The 17057-nt window shown below is 48.0% G+C and overlaps 1 protein-coding gene across 1 annotated transcript in view; it reads left to right on the plus strand.

Annotated features, from left to right (window-relative positions):
• Window positions 1-11762: 11762 nt before the first annotated feature.
• The window catches only part of LOC144719118 (kin of IRRE-like protein 1), a 105796-nt gene continuing 100501 nt past the window's right edge, over window positions 11763-17057 (plus strand). The window contains exon 1 of the mRNA XM_078594961.1: window positions 11763-12264. Coding sequence (XP_078451087.1) covers window positions 12207-12264 — 58 coding nt within the window. The 5' untranslated portion in view covers window positions 11763-12206. The remainder of the gene's footprint in view (window positions 12265-17057) is intronic.

The raw sequence follows: 17057 nt of genomic DNA on the forward strand, positions 1-17057 counted from the left end.
TTATTAAAGGTAATTTATTAAAAAAGATACATTTTCATATGCCAATATTATTATCTCCAAAAATTTACAAGCATCTCCGAAACGTATCCCTCGCGAATAATGAGGGAATACCATATTTGATTATGCAATATAGCTATGTATGACAAATTATATCCAATCACAGCTAGCTATAATCACGATGTTACCGGGTTAACAACCCAAAGGTCAATAAAGTTTTGATGAAAAGGATAATTTGCTCAATTAATATTAAAACATTTGAATTTGAATAAAGAAAGGATAAAGTTAATTCTTAATCAAACGTGCATTGAGGCTGGGGCTCATCTCATATTTACTGCCCTGTGCCAGCCGTGGAAATTCCACGACATTTTGACGAGTCTATCTACAAGACAACCACTGTTGATTTGCCCCCCAAAGTAATAAATATTGTATCGACCCCCAACGAGATGATGGGCTGAGTCAAATTGCCGATCAAGCCGAGTTATTGCACGCACTTTTTTTTTATTGGTAACTCGGTGATCGTTTAATTTGTGTCTAAACATATTGTGTCCCTCTTAGATAATGCACACTCCTGTATATCACGAGCCCCGTGTTACCCCTAACGTCTCTTTAAAATGACACATGACTCAGTGGGCTTCCATCCAGCCATAAACAGAGGCTATTATTTCATATTCTAGGGATGCATGTTATGTATTTATGTAGACATTACAATGACTTACCTCCGATTAGCGCGCTTGGCTACATACGGTGTGAAAGACGTTCAACATACATATGTATGCCTAAAATTATTGCCTCATGCATATTTTGTACATTTTCTTTATATTGCCCTCCTAATCATAAAATGTCATGAATATGAATTTAATAGTTTTTCACAGAACGGGAGAATTAACTATATTTGCTAATGTATTAATATTGCACGCAAGAGTGCTGCCATGGTGTAGTGCTCCATTAATTGTGCTGCGAACCCAAGCGTCCGAGTTTCCATTCCCTGCCATGGTGTACATCGGTGGCGAGAGTAACATCCAAACAGGTCCTGTTCAGTCATCCTTTCACAGACCCACGGTAGTGAGATGTTTATGACCTCTCCTGGTACACAGGAGGTTGTGGGTTCGATCCCGACCCGAACGCCTGCATATTTGGAGTTTGCATGTCTCTTTCCTCGTGGTCGCGTGGATTTTTTTCCAGGTCTTTCGGGTTTTCCCTCCACATTTAGAATCAACATGCGTTTGGAGTATTCGGCCGCAATGGATTTCCACGTGATAAGCCACTTCGTTGAGCTATCTTTTTCAGCCAGGTCGCTTCTGAAAAAAGCTGTATAGCTCAGTGGGCCTTTCCTGATAAAAAAAACATTGACTAGTGTGGTGAAGTAGAGTCAAACAACAACAATCACCCCCATGGATGACATGGCGTCTGGAGACCATCATCAAGTTATGGATTTACAAACGATTGTCCATTATTATTGCATGACTATACACAAGCATGAGTCAGGTAATTATCAGAAGGAAATCATTTATGAGTGGGGAGAACATACGTACTCATATATTAATCATACGAAAAACCAGATGAGAACCCTTTGAGCAATTTTTATTTTGTTTTCCAAGGGTGGCCTGGGATGGAAAAACAACTCGAAGGTAAAGGAGGCAAAGGTGCAGCCCTGAATATAGCTTGGTCACAACACTGCTGCCCACACTTTATCCCACCACACGCAACCTGCCGATCGGCTAACTTTATACTTTTGAGTTGACAGGGTTCGCTTGTCATGGAATCGATGGAATCGAACCGGCCAGCTCTGGATTGCATGTCCAGTACGCGAACCTTCATCCCACGCAGCATCACATAAGGTACAGCACAATGTAACTCGGTGGAAAAAAAACTAGCAAAACAATAAGTCCAATCGTAACGGGGTGGAAGGGGGGAGACTTAAGAAAATACAATATATATAACAAAAACAAATCTCTCGGATGAATTCCACAACAATTCCACAAAAATCTCCAGCAAATTATCAAGGCCGTTAATTTAAATGGAATAAAAATAGTTGATGTAACACAAACAACAATGCATTTTTTAAATTCATGCTTGCCTTGTAATTTCAACGCTCTTACAAAAGTTTAAATTGCACTTGCAATTGCTTGTGCCAGAACACAAATGGTAACACATTTTTTTTTTCACAAGAATGTACGTACACTGTGAAAAATAACGTGCTTATTATGTGTGTTGTTACTTCTGCGTACTCAAGTGAGCCTCACTGAGTCTCAACTCTTTTTCACGAGGGTCCTGCCAGGTTCTCACAGTAGGGGGCGATGTTGCTATGCGTAACCCCGATTGAGTAGAGTAATTTGGAAGCATTTTTTTCAGCATTTTGACGGCTTGGCCATTCCCAGTTACATGGCGTGGTTGTGTTTAGCTATAGGAGAAAAAGCGGATAACCCGGAGGATATACATACAACATCCACGCAAAAGGCTCCCCAGTAGGTAATCGAACCCAGTGCCTTCTTTCTGTGAGGTACAAGTGTTTCCAACTCTGCAACCCTGCCACTTCATTTACTGTTGCGAGGGGTTTAATATGATGCATCGATTCATATTGATTAACTAAAATCGAGATATTTGTGTGGGAATGTGTCGTTGTTTTTCTTTGCATGGAACGGCTACACGTGACCCCTGCAGCCCATTACAGGTTGCCTCCATTCACCACAATGTTAAAAAAGAAAAGACTATTTGGTTCTTTTGGTAAAGTTACGTAGAAAATAAATAAATTAAACAATAGAATACGTGTGTCTATGTTGTGTGTGTCTCTCTATCTCTCTCTGTGTGTCTCTGTGTTGTCTCTCTCTGCTTGTGTGTCTGTCTGTGTGTCCCCGTGTCTGTGTTTTGTCTCTCAAATTTAGCAATCTTTGGAAGAACGTAATCAACCAGGTAAGGTGCTGACTGTTGTGTTAGTCGACTCTCTGTGTTGCATTTCTAAGTTCACTAGGTTTGTTTTCTACCCGATGAAGATTGCTTGTGTTGCAATCGAAACGTCGTATTCTATTATTAAATTTATTTTCTTTCTACGTGACATTACCGAAAGAACCAAAGAGTAATTCCTGCAAGCTTCAAATCAAATCAAATACTGCATGCATTTTTTTTGTCGTTTTTAGTATTTTCTCCAATTTAATATATGATACGAATATGCCCGCCGAAGAGATGGAGACATAAAGTCAATTCGAATGCGTGTACAGAACTAGGTAGTTTATTGCATCGCAGTATCACGAGAGATAACAGTGTCTTGGGGAGGCCTTCATCCAACAGTGGCTTGACCGTGGCTAATTATGGTTCTGTTAGAATCATGGCAAGAGACAGGCTCTGTTTGGAAATCTTATAGAGCAGATCGCAAACACCGTTAAAACATATCTGAAAAAGAAAACATTTACGTACCATTTTTTTTTCATCTTTACGCATGATGAGGCCTCAACCTTCCCATACTCGGATGTTGAGACTCATTGCCTCGTGATAAGGCCAGGTGAATTGTAAAATCAACTTGTAAAACTGCGTTATGTTTCGTTCGTGCAGTCATCGGTAAAAAGTGCTCAGGCCATCAACTCAGAAAACGTAATCCACGGGCGGCTGAATCCAGGATGATAAACCCAGGCACCTCATCGGTACCAGCTCGGCACTCTGACCTCAAAGCCGCCCAGCCACCTGAAGAATCGAATCTGACTTGAACCTCGCGACGATTCACCGATGATGCGCGTGCGGGGCGAATCGCCGCGCTCGTAATTGTCGCTGTGCCTCTCGGTGAGTGCGAGCTCAGGCACCGGGACGGAGGAGGGACACACTCCATCAGCACATACCGTACGCGGTGGCCGCGAATTAGGCGGCCGCTGCCTTCGTAAAATGTCCCCGTTGAGGCGTAACCCTTGTACGGACAATCAATTAAAGAGTGCGCGGCTGGAAGGAGGCTGCATGGCGCGTAGCCGAGGTTCATCGGCGATGAACAGGGACGTTTCAATTCTGACTTACGACGCACATCAATATCAGCGTGCTCTCAACTGGTTAAATAAAGGATATCATAGCTGTAGGTCTCTCGCCCCATTGGCCATCGATCACACCACTAAACAGATGCCCGTGCAAACCGCCAGTCCCACTGGTTGCCTATACCGATCATCACGAGCTGCGAATACATGCCGGGGATAATAAAAAAAAGCAGCCCACGAAACAGACCAGAAAAAAAACCTCCCGATATCTCCCCAAAAAAGCCAGCCATCACCCAACCCACGTGCCCCTTTCCTCCTCCCTTGCTCCTCTAAATCATCGCTACCCGCGGGGCAGCATGCGGGCAGCGTGCAGAGGAAATGGGCGCATTGCATGCATTCAGATGGCCTCGAACGCGTGCGAGCGATGTGAATGGTGAGGGAGAGAGCGGATGTCCAAGGAAAGAGTGTGAGTGAGAGAGGGTGGGTGCAGTGGGAGAGAATGGGGGGGTAGAGAGTGTGTGAATGTGGTGAGGGGGGCTGGGTGCAGTGGGAGAGAGTGGGGGGGGGGGTAGAGAGTGAGTGAATGTGGTGAGGGGGGCTGGGTGCAGTGGGAGAGAGAGGGGGGGTAGACAGTGAGTGAATGTGGTGAGGGAGGGTGGGTGCAGTGGGAGAGAGGGGGGGGGGGTAGAGAGTGAGTGAATGTGGAGAGAGAGGGTGGGTGCAGTGGGAGAGAGTGGGGGGGGTAGAGAGTGTATGAATGTGGTGAGGGAGGGTGGGTGCAGTGGGGGAGAGAGGGGGGGTAGAGAGTGATTGAATGTGGTGAGGGGGGCTGGGTGCAGTGGGAGAGAGAGGGGGGGGGGTAGAGAGTGATTGAATGTGGTGAGGGGGGCTCGGTGCAGTGGGAGAGAGAGGGGGGGGGGGGTAGAGAGTGTGTGAATATGGTGAGGGAGGCTGGGTGCAGTGGGTGAGAGTAGGGGGTGTAGAGAGTGTGTGAATGTGGTGAGGGAGGGGGGTGCAGTGGGGGGGATAGAGAGTGTGTGAATGTGGTGAGGGAGGGTGGGTGCAGTGGGAGAGAGAAGGGGGGGTAGAGAGTGTGTGAATATGGTGAGGGAGGGGGGTGCAGTGGAAGAGAGAGTGGGGGTAGAGAGTGTGTGAATATGGTGAGGGAAGGGGGGTGCAGTGGGAGACAAAAGGGGGGGGGGGTAGAGAGTGTGTGAATATGGTGAGGGAGGGGGGTGCAGTGGGTGAGAGTAGGGGGGGTAGAGAGTGTGTGAATGTGGTGAGGGAGGGTGGGTGCAGTGGGGGGGATAGAGAGTGTGTGAATGTGGTGAGGGAGGGTGGGTGCAGTGGGAGAGAGAAGGGGGGGTAGAGAGTGAGTGAATGTGGTGAGGGAAGGGGGGTGCAGTGGGAGAGAGGGGGGGGTTAGAGAGTGTGTGAATGTGGTGAGGGAGGGTGGGTGCAGTGGGGGGGGGGGGTTAGAGAGTGTGTGGATGTGGTGAGTGAGGCTGGGTGCAGTGGGAGAGAGCGGGGGGGGTTAGAGAGTGAGTGAATGTGGTGAGGGAGGGGGGTGCAGTGGGAGAGAGTGGGGGGGGGGGTAGAGAGTGAGTGAATGTGGTGAGGGAGGGGGGTGCAGTGGGAGAGAGTGGGGGGGGTAGAGAGTGAGTGAATGTGGTGAGGGAGGGGGGTGCAGTGGGAGAGAGTAGGGGGGGGTTAGAGAGTGTATGAATGTGGTGAGGGAGGGTGGGTGCAGTGGGGGAGAGGGGGGGGGTAGAGAGTGATTGAATGTGGTGAGGGGGGCTGGGTGCAGTGGGAGAGAGAAGGGGGGTAGAGAGTGAGTGAATGTGGTGAGGGAGTGTGGGTGCAGTGAGAGAGAGTGGGGGGGGGGGTTAGAGAGTGTGTGAATGTGGTGAGGGAGTGTGGGTGCAGTGAGAGAGAGTGGGGGGGGTTAGAGAGTGTGTGAATGTGGTGAGGGAGAGTGGATGCAGTGAGAGAGTGGGGGGGGGGTTAGAGAGTGTGTGGATGTGGTAAGGGTGGGTGGGTGCAGTGAGAGAGGGGGGGGGGTAGAGAGTGTGTGGATGTGGTGATGGAGGCTGGGTGCAGTGGGAGAGAGAGTGAGGGGGGTAGAGAGTGTGTGAATGTGGTGAGGGAGGGTGGGTGCAGTGGCAGAGGGGAGGTGTGTGGTGAGCGGGCGTGGGTTGTCGTGGACGGTGAGCTGAGAGTGGAGGGGCGTGGAGAGGCTTGGTATAGTTTAATATGGGTGTGTGGTGAGGGTTGGCGAAGTTAATGTGGATGTGTGGTGATGGTTGGTGTAGTTAATGTGTGTGTGGAGAGGGAGGGTTTGTAGGAGGGGGATATTCTAGCGATCAGCGCGCTGCGCTACGAACCCATCGATCCGATTCACGCTCACGGCCAACACCAGTGACGATTATCTGAACCGGTTCTGGGCCTCCCCTAGGTCGACTCAGCCTTAAATGAGTACGTTGGTGCGTCGTGTAATCATCGCCACTAGTGAGACAAAGGCGTCCGGGCGTGGTGCTGACCACCCATCCCCTCGTGCGCCGTACCGGCCTACATAGGTGCTCTCTGTCAGCACTTGCCCCAACAGACTGTTAAGGCTATAGGGGGGGTCTTTGTCTTTGGTGTCTGTGTGTAGTGAATGTTTGTGTGTGGAGAGAAAGGGTGAGCGAGTGTACTTTACTGTGTGTGCGTGGCGAGTGGATGGATGCAGGGGAGAGATGATGAGTTTTTTGGTAGGCATACAGGCTCTGTGTATTCGCCTGTCATCTGCGATACCTATGGAGTCGAGACAATTCACGGGTGTGATATTCAGAATAGCCTACTGTTATGCGTATGTGTGTGTATGACGACGTGCATTATATGCACACGCAATTATGGTCGTTGATAGAAAACATAGTGAGGCGACGGTCTAGCTGATGGGTTTTTGTTGTTGTTGTTGTTGCTGAGAATGGATTGTCGAGAGCTTGGCTCGCTCTTTTTGTCATTCATCAAAAGTTTGTATTTATTTATGTCGTTGTGTTTCTACTTAGTCAAAAATGCAGCAACTTATTAAATTAAAGTCACCCAATAATGAGAATTGGAAGGGGCGTATTTTATGAAAATGCCTTGCATGTACGGTGGTATTTTATAAAAATGGTCCTATTATTCAAACCTGTCGCATTTAATGATATATTTGTTGATTGATATAAAAAACATCAGTATCATAAATTACTGCGCACACTGCAACCGACCACTGCATGGAGACCCTGGCAGCATATCACCTTAAACCTCGCATCGTGCCAACATAATCTCTACGTGTAGATTCCAAGCCGATTACCATAAATCTTTAGCCTTAACCATTACCGATACAAGTGTGGCACTTATTACACCGAATACGTTACAATAGACGTTTCGAAATGAGGTTACACGTAGTCCGGCATTAAGGATAACATTGATCGTACGGCAATTGAATGCGATATCTGTGTACAAGGGGTGTACAATGTAAATATTTATTAGCTACATACTGAATTTGCTTTGGCATAATATGGATTGTGTCTTTCGGTGGACAGCTTAATAAATCCAGAAAGTGATAGCAAACTCGCCTGCGGATGTCTTGAGCACGAATAGGAAGGGGTATAATCCGCAAGTCGGACGATGATTTATGCACGTAATAGATCTCACATTCTTCCCCCCCCCCCTCATCTAATAATGTCTAAAGCCAAGACTGCGAAGAACAGCCACGTCTGCCGTATAATAAATCGTACACGTATATATATATTTTTTTTACGCGCAATCATTGCAAGGTCCCGCTGGTCCCGGTATAAATAGCGCAAAAGATCGGACATTGTCCCATGTCCCCTCCCCATCTTCCGCTGGCTTGTACATGAAAACGAGATGAAGGTTAGAGCGCTCCATTCTGGAGGCAGGAGAGATCCCAGAAGGATGTGTCATTTTCTGGCGGCCACGCGGGGGGAATGGGGGAGAGGACCCCCTTCCCCACCCCCCCACACACACGCCGCCGTTCTCTAGCAGTGTCATTTGCAGAACATGCATGGGGACGACGGCCACGTGTGTGTGTGCGTTGGGGGGGCAGAGCGGTGGTGTAGCGGTTAGCGCAACGCTGTGCTACGAACTCTGCGATCCGAGTTCGATTCTCGCTCACGGCCAATACCAGTGACGATTATCTGAACCAGGTCCTGGGGCTCCCCTATGTCGACTCAGCCTCAAATGAGTGCCCGGTGCGGTGTGTAAACATCGCCACTTGGGAGACAAATGCGGCCGGGCGTGGTGCTGGCCACCCACCCTCTTGTGTGCCGTGCCGGCCTTCATGGGTGCTTGCTAACAGCACTTGGCCCAACAGTCTGTGAAGGCTGCACGGGGTTTTTGTCTTTGGCGAGCGGCAGTGCAGCGGTAAGCGCACTCTCCTATGAACCCGGCGACCTGAGTTCGATTCCCGCTCATGACTAACATCCGTGATATCTGAACCAGTTCCTGGCGCTCCCCTACATCGACTCAGCCTCAAATGAGATACATGGTGCGGTAGACATCACCACTGGGGAGACAAATGCAGCCAGGCGTGATGCTGGCCACTCCCCCCCCACCCCTCGTGTGCCGTGTTGGCTTTCATAGGTGCTCATTAACAGCATTTCCGCAACAGTCTGTTCAGGCTATGTGGTGGATCTTTGTCTTTTATGTGTGCGTGCGTGCAGGAAACGGAGGCGCAAATTGATTAATTATCCGAGCTGCACTGCTCTGCGAATCGTGCCACTTGAGTGGGTTGGATTCCCCTCCACAGCTAATATCTGCACCGGTCTTGGGATTGCCCTAGGTACACTCAGCCTTAAATTAGTTCGTTGTGTGAACATCATCACCGGTGAAGCAAAGGCGGCCAGACGTGTTGTTCTGGTTACACAATTGCCCTTGTGCGCCTTGCCGGCGTTTAATAGGAGCTCGCTACTATGCAGTCTGTATGCTGATATGATACATCTCTGTTTACGTGGGTATAGCCGCTAGAAAGGAAATATATACTTAAGATTTTGCACGAGTGGTGTTCTGACTTTTTTTGGGTTTGAAATCTCATTTGAAATTTGACTTAATCATCCCCATATACACAATGCACACGTGGTTGTTTAAATAGTTGCTACCCAGTGCGGTCGATGCAAGGTTACACAGGGTAATTAAAGAGCAACGTATTCTTTTTTTTAAAGAAAAGCTAACTAAAACGAATTCTTATTGGAGGGAAAGTATTGACATTTCACCTGAATGACTTTGTCGTGGCTATATAGTGTGATTGTCGTTACGTACTTATTTCGACTGCATAAAATTAAGCAACATAATTACGAACTAAACTAAATTCACGTATTTGCACACTACCTGTCTTACGTGTAGCGGTGGTGCAGTGATTGTCGCATCCCACTATAAAACCCAGCGAATTCCAGTCATGTCTAACATTGGTGGCGAGTGATATCTGAACTTGTCGTGGTCATCCCCCTGTACCAACTGGCACTGATCCAGCTCGGTTAAAGTTTGTTAAACCACCCCCCGTGACTGAAGTCGTGGGGAGAGAGGTTCTTCATCCAGCGGTGGACTTCATAAAGAGATGGACATTGCGTGAATGAATGCATTGACCGCCACACCGGAGAGACCATCCGACACGTGCGCTAAATATTTCATCACACATGCTCTGTTAATATCGTAACTAATTATATTCACATCCAAAATGTAACGTATGCGTTTCGCATAACATCTCATTCATGTTGCGGTGAAACCATACAAATGTACAGCCCACGGCCTGATTAAAGCCTCCCGGCACCGTGCTGGTCATGTTGGTTGTTTGACCATACTTCACCACGCTTTGTCGGTGCGGCTTGGTGAGGGGAAATCAGAGAAGACCGATTGAGACTCGCCGTGGTCCAGGGATCGAGCTCAGGTTGCCACGCAGCTTCCGAACTCCGCTCACAACTACAGCCAATATTTTAAAAGGGGCAGTAATGGAAATCTAAACGGCTCACAACTTCCGAGCATTCCTCTATATATAAAATGTAGCGCAGTCGACACATCATCATCATCATTTATTCATCGCGGATCCGAACCCTATTAATTTAACCGCGTATTTATTATTTTATTATCCACTTATTTACTTGTGTATAATGTATGAATTACGTATGTGTGTGTGTGTTGTTCCTCTCCCGCGGCCCTTTGCTCGACTTCACGTGGCTTAATTCCTCCGTCCACGTGAAAACATCCCCCGTGGACTGCTTCGTCGGCCAGACATCGCAGAGGGGGAAGTGAAAACACGTGCCGTGCCCGGATCCAGAGCAGCAAGCCTGCGACTTGGAGCGAACCTCCACACGCCACCCACACTCCACCCCCTAACTCGCCCGCTCGTACTATAGCGGGGAAGGGTGCTGCGCTTATTCCACAGTGGTCATTGACGCAGGGTAAAATTATAGAGATGCCGCCCGGTAATGGCTTGCTCGTGCCACTGCTTCGAGCCGAAGGGGACTCCACATAACTGGCGGTGTGCTCTGCAGAGGGCCGCCTCGAGCGGGTATTCGTCCTACTCTCTGCCAGCTGGCCCCAGGCGTCTCGCAAGAGGTTGGAGAGGACCCACACTTTACCCCACCATCACACTCGATCAACCTGCCATTCGACTGCTTGGGTGCCACTGCAGTACGCGCGCCGCTTTAATCCTCCTGGACATCTGTGATAAAGAGCTTTATAGATCATCGGATTCCTCTCGTGTAAATTTCTTATTCTGAATGGAGGCACAGCAAAACTCTCTCTTGCGCGCTCTCTCCCGAAGCCGTCTCTCGTCGTGGCTAGTAGACCTCGACATTGCCATTTAACCCCTGAACGTATTGCCGCCATGCGCAACAATAATGTAGAAACTGCTTGGGTGAGACGGCCAGAGATGGCGTGAGGTGGGGGTCGTGAAAAAAACGCCCGTTTCAAAATCAAGGCCGAAGCCATTGAGTCAACATTGGGGGGGGGGGGGGGCAAATCTTCTCGGGGCTCTCGGGGTCCCTCCCATGAAAAAAAAAATCTAAATTTGAAAACTCATTTCCTGCCATTTCCTGCCTAAAATATAAAAAAATTCTCTAACACATGGGATGGACTTTTAATGTATGTTTTACAATAATGTCTCATAGTGTATTGTATTACATAGCTCAGATTGTATTTATTTATTTACCTTTTCTTGTTTCATTGTATATAACGGCAGAGATTAGGGATTAATAAAGTACAACCATAACCACAATCATATAAACAGAAATCTATGCATTGTCATATGAAGACAAGTCCAGATATTGTGGCCAAGGTTTAGCAAATTGTTGTTTTTATTTAAATAGCATAGCAATTTTTTTAAAAAAATGTATAGAAATATATTTGGGGGGGGGGACATTTTGAGCATATTTGAATATTGGGGGGGGGTGTGCCCCCCCCCCCCCATATATATTATAATTACGGCCTTGTTAAAAATGCCGCGCCGGGAGATAGAAAACAAGAGTCCAGCGTGTTGATCGTTGGAAGCGGCACGCACGCATGGGGGGGGGCAGGGGGGGGGGGCTCCCAACAATAACCACGCGGCTCTTCTTCTCTCTGCCCCCCCCCCCGCGCCGTCGCCCCTTGTGCACCACCCACACAGCACGAGGAGGCGGGTCCAACGGCGCTGCCAATCACGGCCGCACAGTCACCGCTAAGCGCATGAGCCGCTAACGGTCAGAGGCAGCCCAAAAACTCCAAAGAGCGCACGCGGGTCGCCCCCCCCCCCCCCCATTTTTTATGTTTGGTAATACGCGGAGGAGGGACAGAGAAAAAGAGGAGGGAGCGAAAGAAGAAGGGGGTGGTGGGGGGGAAAGCCAGCGAGGTTGAGAAGAGAGAGTGGTTCGTGTGCGTGATTGGGAAAGACGAAGGGAAGAGACGGAGACGTGCTGCAAACAAGAAATCGAGAGATAACCCACGGGGTTTTGTGGCGCGCGCGCCAGGGCGGACGGGCGGGCGCGCGCGCGCGTGTGTGTGTATAGATACTGAAGTGAAAGATTTAGTGAAGGGAGTAACAGAGAAGAAAACTACAGGGCGTTGGAGGTGCCCGGTGGAGTGTTGGGTTGTGGAGGGAGTGTAGGTGGGGTGGGTGGGGTAAGAGAGAAGAGAGGGCGAGAGAGGAAGAGCGAAAGCGAGAAGATTTCGACTTGGGACGAATCGTCTTTGAGGGACTAGCACCCACGTCGGAACTCCGTCACCTGCCCAGAGTCCAGCGTCATGGTGTCGAGTCGTCTCCTCCTGTGGACCATCGCGGCTTCATGGATCGCTTCGCACGGTAAGGGGAGAGCGAGAGAGAGAGAGACGCCCGTGGATTTAAACAACGTTCAACTTTTTTTCGTCCGTTCGTTTGATTCATTTCATTGGAGATGCGCTTTCGTTTGCTCCTGCAGTCCGGCGTACTTGTGGGGGGTTTCTCTGCTTGCTAGCGCCCGTGTTTATCTTGACACTTGCGTATTGAAGAGATGAGACAAACTATGAAATACGATCGCTGCACGTTGGTTACAGATTACGCAAACTGGACCAGATTTAACACAAAGCGCGCACACACACACACACCGGAGCAATACCCCTACAAGTGTCACAAACGAGGTATTGCGATGTCGTATACAGGCTATTTCCACATTGGTGGGGAGCGGTGGTGCAGTGGGTAGCGTGCCACGCTCTGAAAACCCTGCCACCTGAGTTCGATTCCTGGCCAGCGGATACGCAGTGGCGAGTCGATATCTGACCAGCCCAACGTGACGTGTGGCCAAGCAATCTCCACCAGCGACACGAACGTGGTCGTGTCGAGGTCTTGCATCCAGCAGTGGCTTGACAAAGGGGTTGTCTTAACAAACAAAATGAATACATAATGCCGTACGGCAGTGAGCAGAGAGTACATACGGTACATCCAACGGACGTCGCATATGCGTGTGTCATATGTACTGTCGACTGTTTGTGTGTGCTGCTGCGTTGTGTCTCTCCCGTCTCCGCAAACGGCTCGATGTCCACATTACACACAGAGCAGAGGCAGACGGAAAGGGAAGCTTGGGGCTGGTGGGTTTCGTGACTGTTTATCAGCCTAGGAATGCTGGCGAGTGGCGGACGGCGCTATAACCAAACCACATGTGGGCTTGTTCTGGTGCCCAGAATCGTCGGGAGCCCGTTACTCACCCCGTGCATTTCTCAGCGAAGGGAATGAATATTTGCTCAAGAAGGAACTCGGGATCCACCACGGGCAATGTGTATCGCGCGTACAAGATAACGATGGGGTTTGGAAGCCGGGAGGATGCTCCGTAGATTGACTTGGTCACGACTGTGATTTTATGTCATAATGATAATATATTAGTTGGGATCAACTCTAGAATAAAGTACGACTGTGAAGCCTGGATCCCCCCCCCCTTAACTCTTAAACGAGTCCGACTACTAAAGCTCCAATTTTTGTTCGTCACATTTTGAGTTCGCATCCGATAAATATGATTTTGTTAATCCATACTCTGGATGAAGGCCTCACTCCTCCACCCACGCTTCGATTAGCACGTTTGGCTACGTACGGCGCGAAAGAAGTTCAACATACGCGCAGACATGCTGCTTTGTTGGCTCATGGGAATTGTTTGACCATCACGTCACCACGCTGATCAGTGCGGCTCGGATCCCGTAGCAGAGAATGCACACAGTATACATTGGGTCGTTGCCTTGGTGTTTTTTTTTATTTTCTCCGTACGCAGCAACATTTGTCTGTAGAGAAACGGACATGACGCGTCCTGTATTTTGCAACTCAATGCGATTATGGTTTTGTGTTGTGAAATTGGGCGCGACGAGGCCTCCATCCAGCAGTGGATTGCCCATGGCTGATGCCGGTGATGATGAGTTCTGCCTTGTAGTAGCCGATCTATAATCCGAATCTCGCAGCCTCTTTTGGGGTTATTCTGCGAGTGATTTTTTTTTATTCTCTCTCACACAGCCGCCTTGGAAAAACTCTATTTTACAGCCGTGATTTTAAATTTATGACTTGAAGACTCCGCTCGATTAAGTTTGAAGTATGCATTAATTATAAAATAAAAACGGGGGGTGGGGGTAGGGGGGAATGTACGAATATCATCCGAGGAGCTCGCCAGCACACAGTTCCTTCAACACGAAGGACGACATAATTTAAATGGATGAGAAAATTACAGCCCTTTGTCAATCCACAGCTGGACGAAAGCCTACTCAATCACAGCCGGTCATTGCGGGGTGGTGGAGGTGTTTGATTGTACAGTACTTCACGATGGTTAGGGAGGGCTGGGGAAGTGGTGAAAACCCAGATACTCATTTAGACATCAAACCCAGTTACTGAATGTTGAGCCGTGGTCAGGAATCGAACTCAGGTTTCGTCTGGTTCATAGTGCAGTGTGCTAATCACTGCGCCACCAACTCATCATTTGTATATAAATTAAATCCGCAACAACGCACGCAGGCAGACAGACAGATAGACCACGCTTGCAAACAAATGACTCGCGGCGCGTAATTAAATCAGTTGTGCATATGCGCGCCGTGCCTTGTACCGCCATTCTTCATTTAAGCACAAAGAAAAGACGCATTCAACCCAGCCAAAAGCCCCGCGCGCACAAAACTTTACGCTTTTGTTTATTGAGCGGCCGAGCAAGTCGCTATATTTAGGCTGTGTGTATTGACACTTTGGGGCGCACGTTAAAGTCACGGCGTGATGTGCTAATGGATAAGGGAGAGAGAGAGGGAGTCCCTGGGTTTTTTTTGGGGTATTTGACCCCCTTGTGGGCGCTTCCGAGCCCACGTCCACTCTTTGTCGAGGTGCGCCGTGGGTGGTGGTGCGTGGGAGGTGATGAAGTCCATTCCAGAGACATTTAGAAATCTTTGGAATCGATAATTTCTTCGGCGAACAAGTGGCAGTCATTTGGCCGACAGAGATTTCTCATTCAGTCACTGTGTCGCACTGTGAGAGTGGAGGGGGACATTAAGTTTACGAACACCCACTTTTTCCTGATGACGATCGCTTCTGTTGCGATCGAAACGTCGTGGTTTAGTATTTATTTATTTAGTTTAATTATTTTTATTCACTTAATTTTGTATTATTTTTCTATCTACCTGACTATACCGAAAGATCGGGGTAAGCATTTGCACCATTGGAACCTTTGCCAGTAGCAAAATATGATCATTGTTTTTTTACCCTTTTATCTGGCAACAAAACTGACACCTTTTTTTACAAGGAGTCATGTTTGCATTGACCACAATACCTTGCGGTCAGAATGCAAACAAAAAAACACAACTCTGCTAATGTTTGCACTGTCCTTGAAATTGATTGGTCCACACCCGAGACAGCTTTTCTTAGAGCCTAGTCTCACATGGTGTTGGACCAGATGACGCCAAAAGGCGAAATAACCAAATAACGAGGTTGTCACAGTTCACGGTGGATGTGTGCGAAGCCTTCTCCCGCTCGTGTCGGCACGCAGTGCCCGATGATATTTTAGGCTGAGTTTATCTAGGCGAGGTCCGGTTCACATCCCACTGGCGTTGTTCGTGATTTAGCGTATTCTGCCACAGAGTCACGTATGCGCACGAGAGAGACTCCGCATACGTTAATTGATCACGCATACTATACATTTAATCTACTTGTGTAAGATTTGTCTGAAGCACACACACACACCACACTCGTAGGCAGTGTACACTAACGTCTACCGAGCGTGCGTGAAATTATCCCGTTAATAAACAATCACATTTTTTGTTTGTGATTTTTTTTCTTCCGGTGACAGACAAAAATAATACTTTCAACTCGCGTTACACTCAATGCCCAAATGCACACTTCAAGTTTAATGAGATACAGACGCGTGCCGTATCATTTTAATAATATATTGCAACCGAGAGGCAGATGTTTTATACATTAAGTTCGCAGCTCTGGGAATACACACCAGGATTTTGGGAATATACAGCCCGCGGTGCTGGGCGCCAGGAGATGAGGCAAGGGAGAGAAGGAACCCTTCTGGATGTTTATTGGGAAAGCGAGCAGCAAACATTTCTATGCTTCAAGGTAACATCCATCAACATGCGACCACATGCTCACCGCTGCGGCTCCAATTGTCATTGTTTCTCCCATCAGCAACCAACCTACGTTTCATAGTTATATCCCCCGGTAGGAGGGGCGTCTTCGAAATCAATTTCTTGGACAAGTAGGTAGGTAAAGATCACCGTTTTAAAAGTGGACATTTAAACCAAGGATTGACCATTTCACATCGGTTATCAGTTGTGAAATAATATTGCTTACATATTCCTGCAGTGCCAGCTCAGCCCTCTCCATTCTAAGCAATGTATTGTAGTCACTTTGGGAATTTATGTAACATTTGTCAATGTATAATGCTCTTCAACCCATAATATGATCTGTTGGGACTGCGTGCTATACATACACATAATCAGCGGCATCACAAGGGGATTTAAGGGATTCTTAAAGTACCTTATTTCATGGTGAATCACTCACTCCGATCGATTTTGTTATGATTTTTTTTCTTTTTCAAGGGCCAGCTTTAAACAACGTGTTGGATGTATACTGTATACACACATATATCTTGCACGCCACATCTTTAACAGCATGCTTAGATCCAGGCCCACGGAATAATTTACCGCCGTTGTCGTTAGCAGCGCCTCGAGACTTGAAAAAAATATCTCTTCTCTTTTCAAGGGTGAATTCTGGGTGACAAAACCGCATTATATATGGCCGCTGTTTTGCTGAAGATAGTGCGCCGGGATAATCACTTGTAGCTGGCAGCTGCATATTTGTGCCCTTTTGACGGGCTTGATATACACACATTGCTCTTAAAGCCTCTCCGTCCAGCGTATACAACAAAATGTCACCCTTTTGAAGCGCTAATGGCATTTGGTCGGCGGGATAGTTGCGTCGTAATTATAGTCCTAGAGGTTTCTGGATTTCTTTTTGTTTGGTATGATAGCTCGGCAATCACAGATACAGTTTGCAATGATGGGGCGGTGCCGTCAGAGCCTTTTCATCACTGGACAGGCACGACAATTGCTTTGACAACCTAATTAGCTGTGGACCCCCAAATGCGCCGCCGAGAAATGAAA

Source organism: Lampetra planeri, chromosome 5, assembly GCF_965212315.1.
Source record: "Lampetra planeri chromosome 5, kcLamPlan1.2.h2, whole genome shotgun sequence".
In the NCBI taxonomy this organism is placed as follows: Eukaryota; Metazoa; Chordata; class Hyperoartia; order Petromyzontiformes; family Petromyzontidae; genus Lampetra; species Lampetra planeri.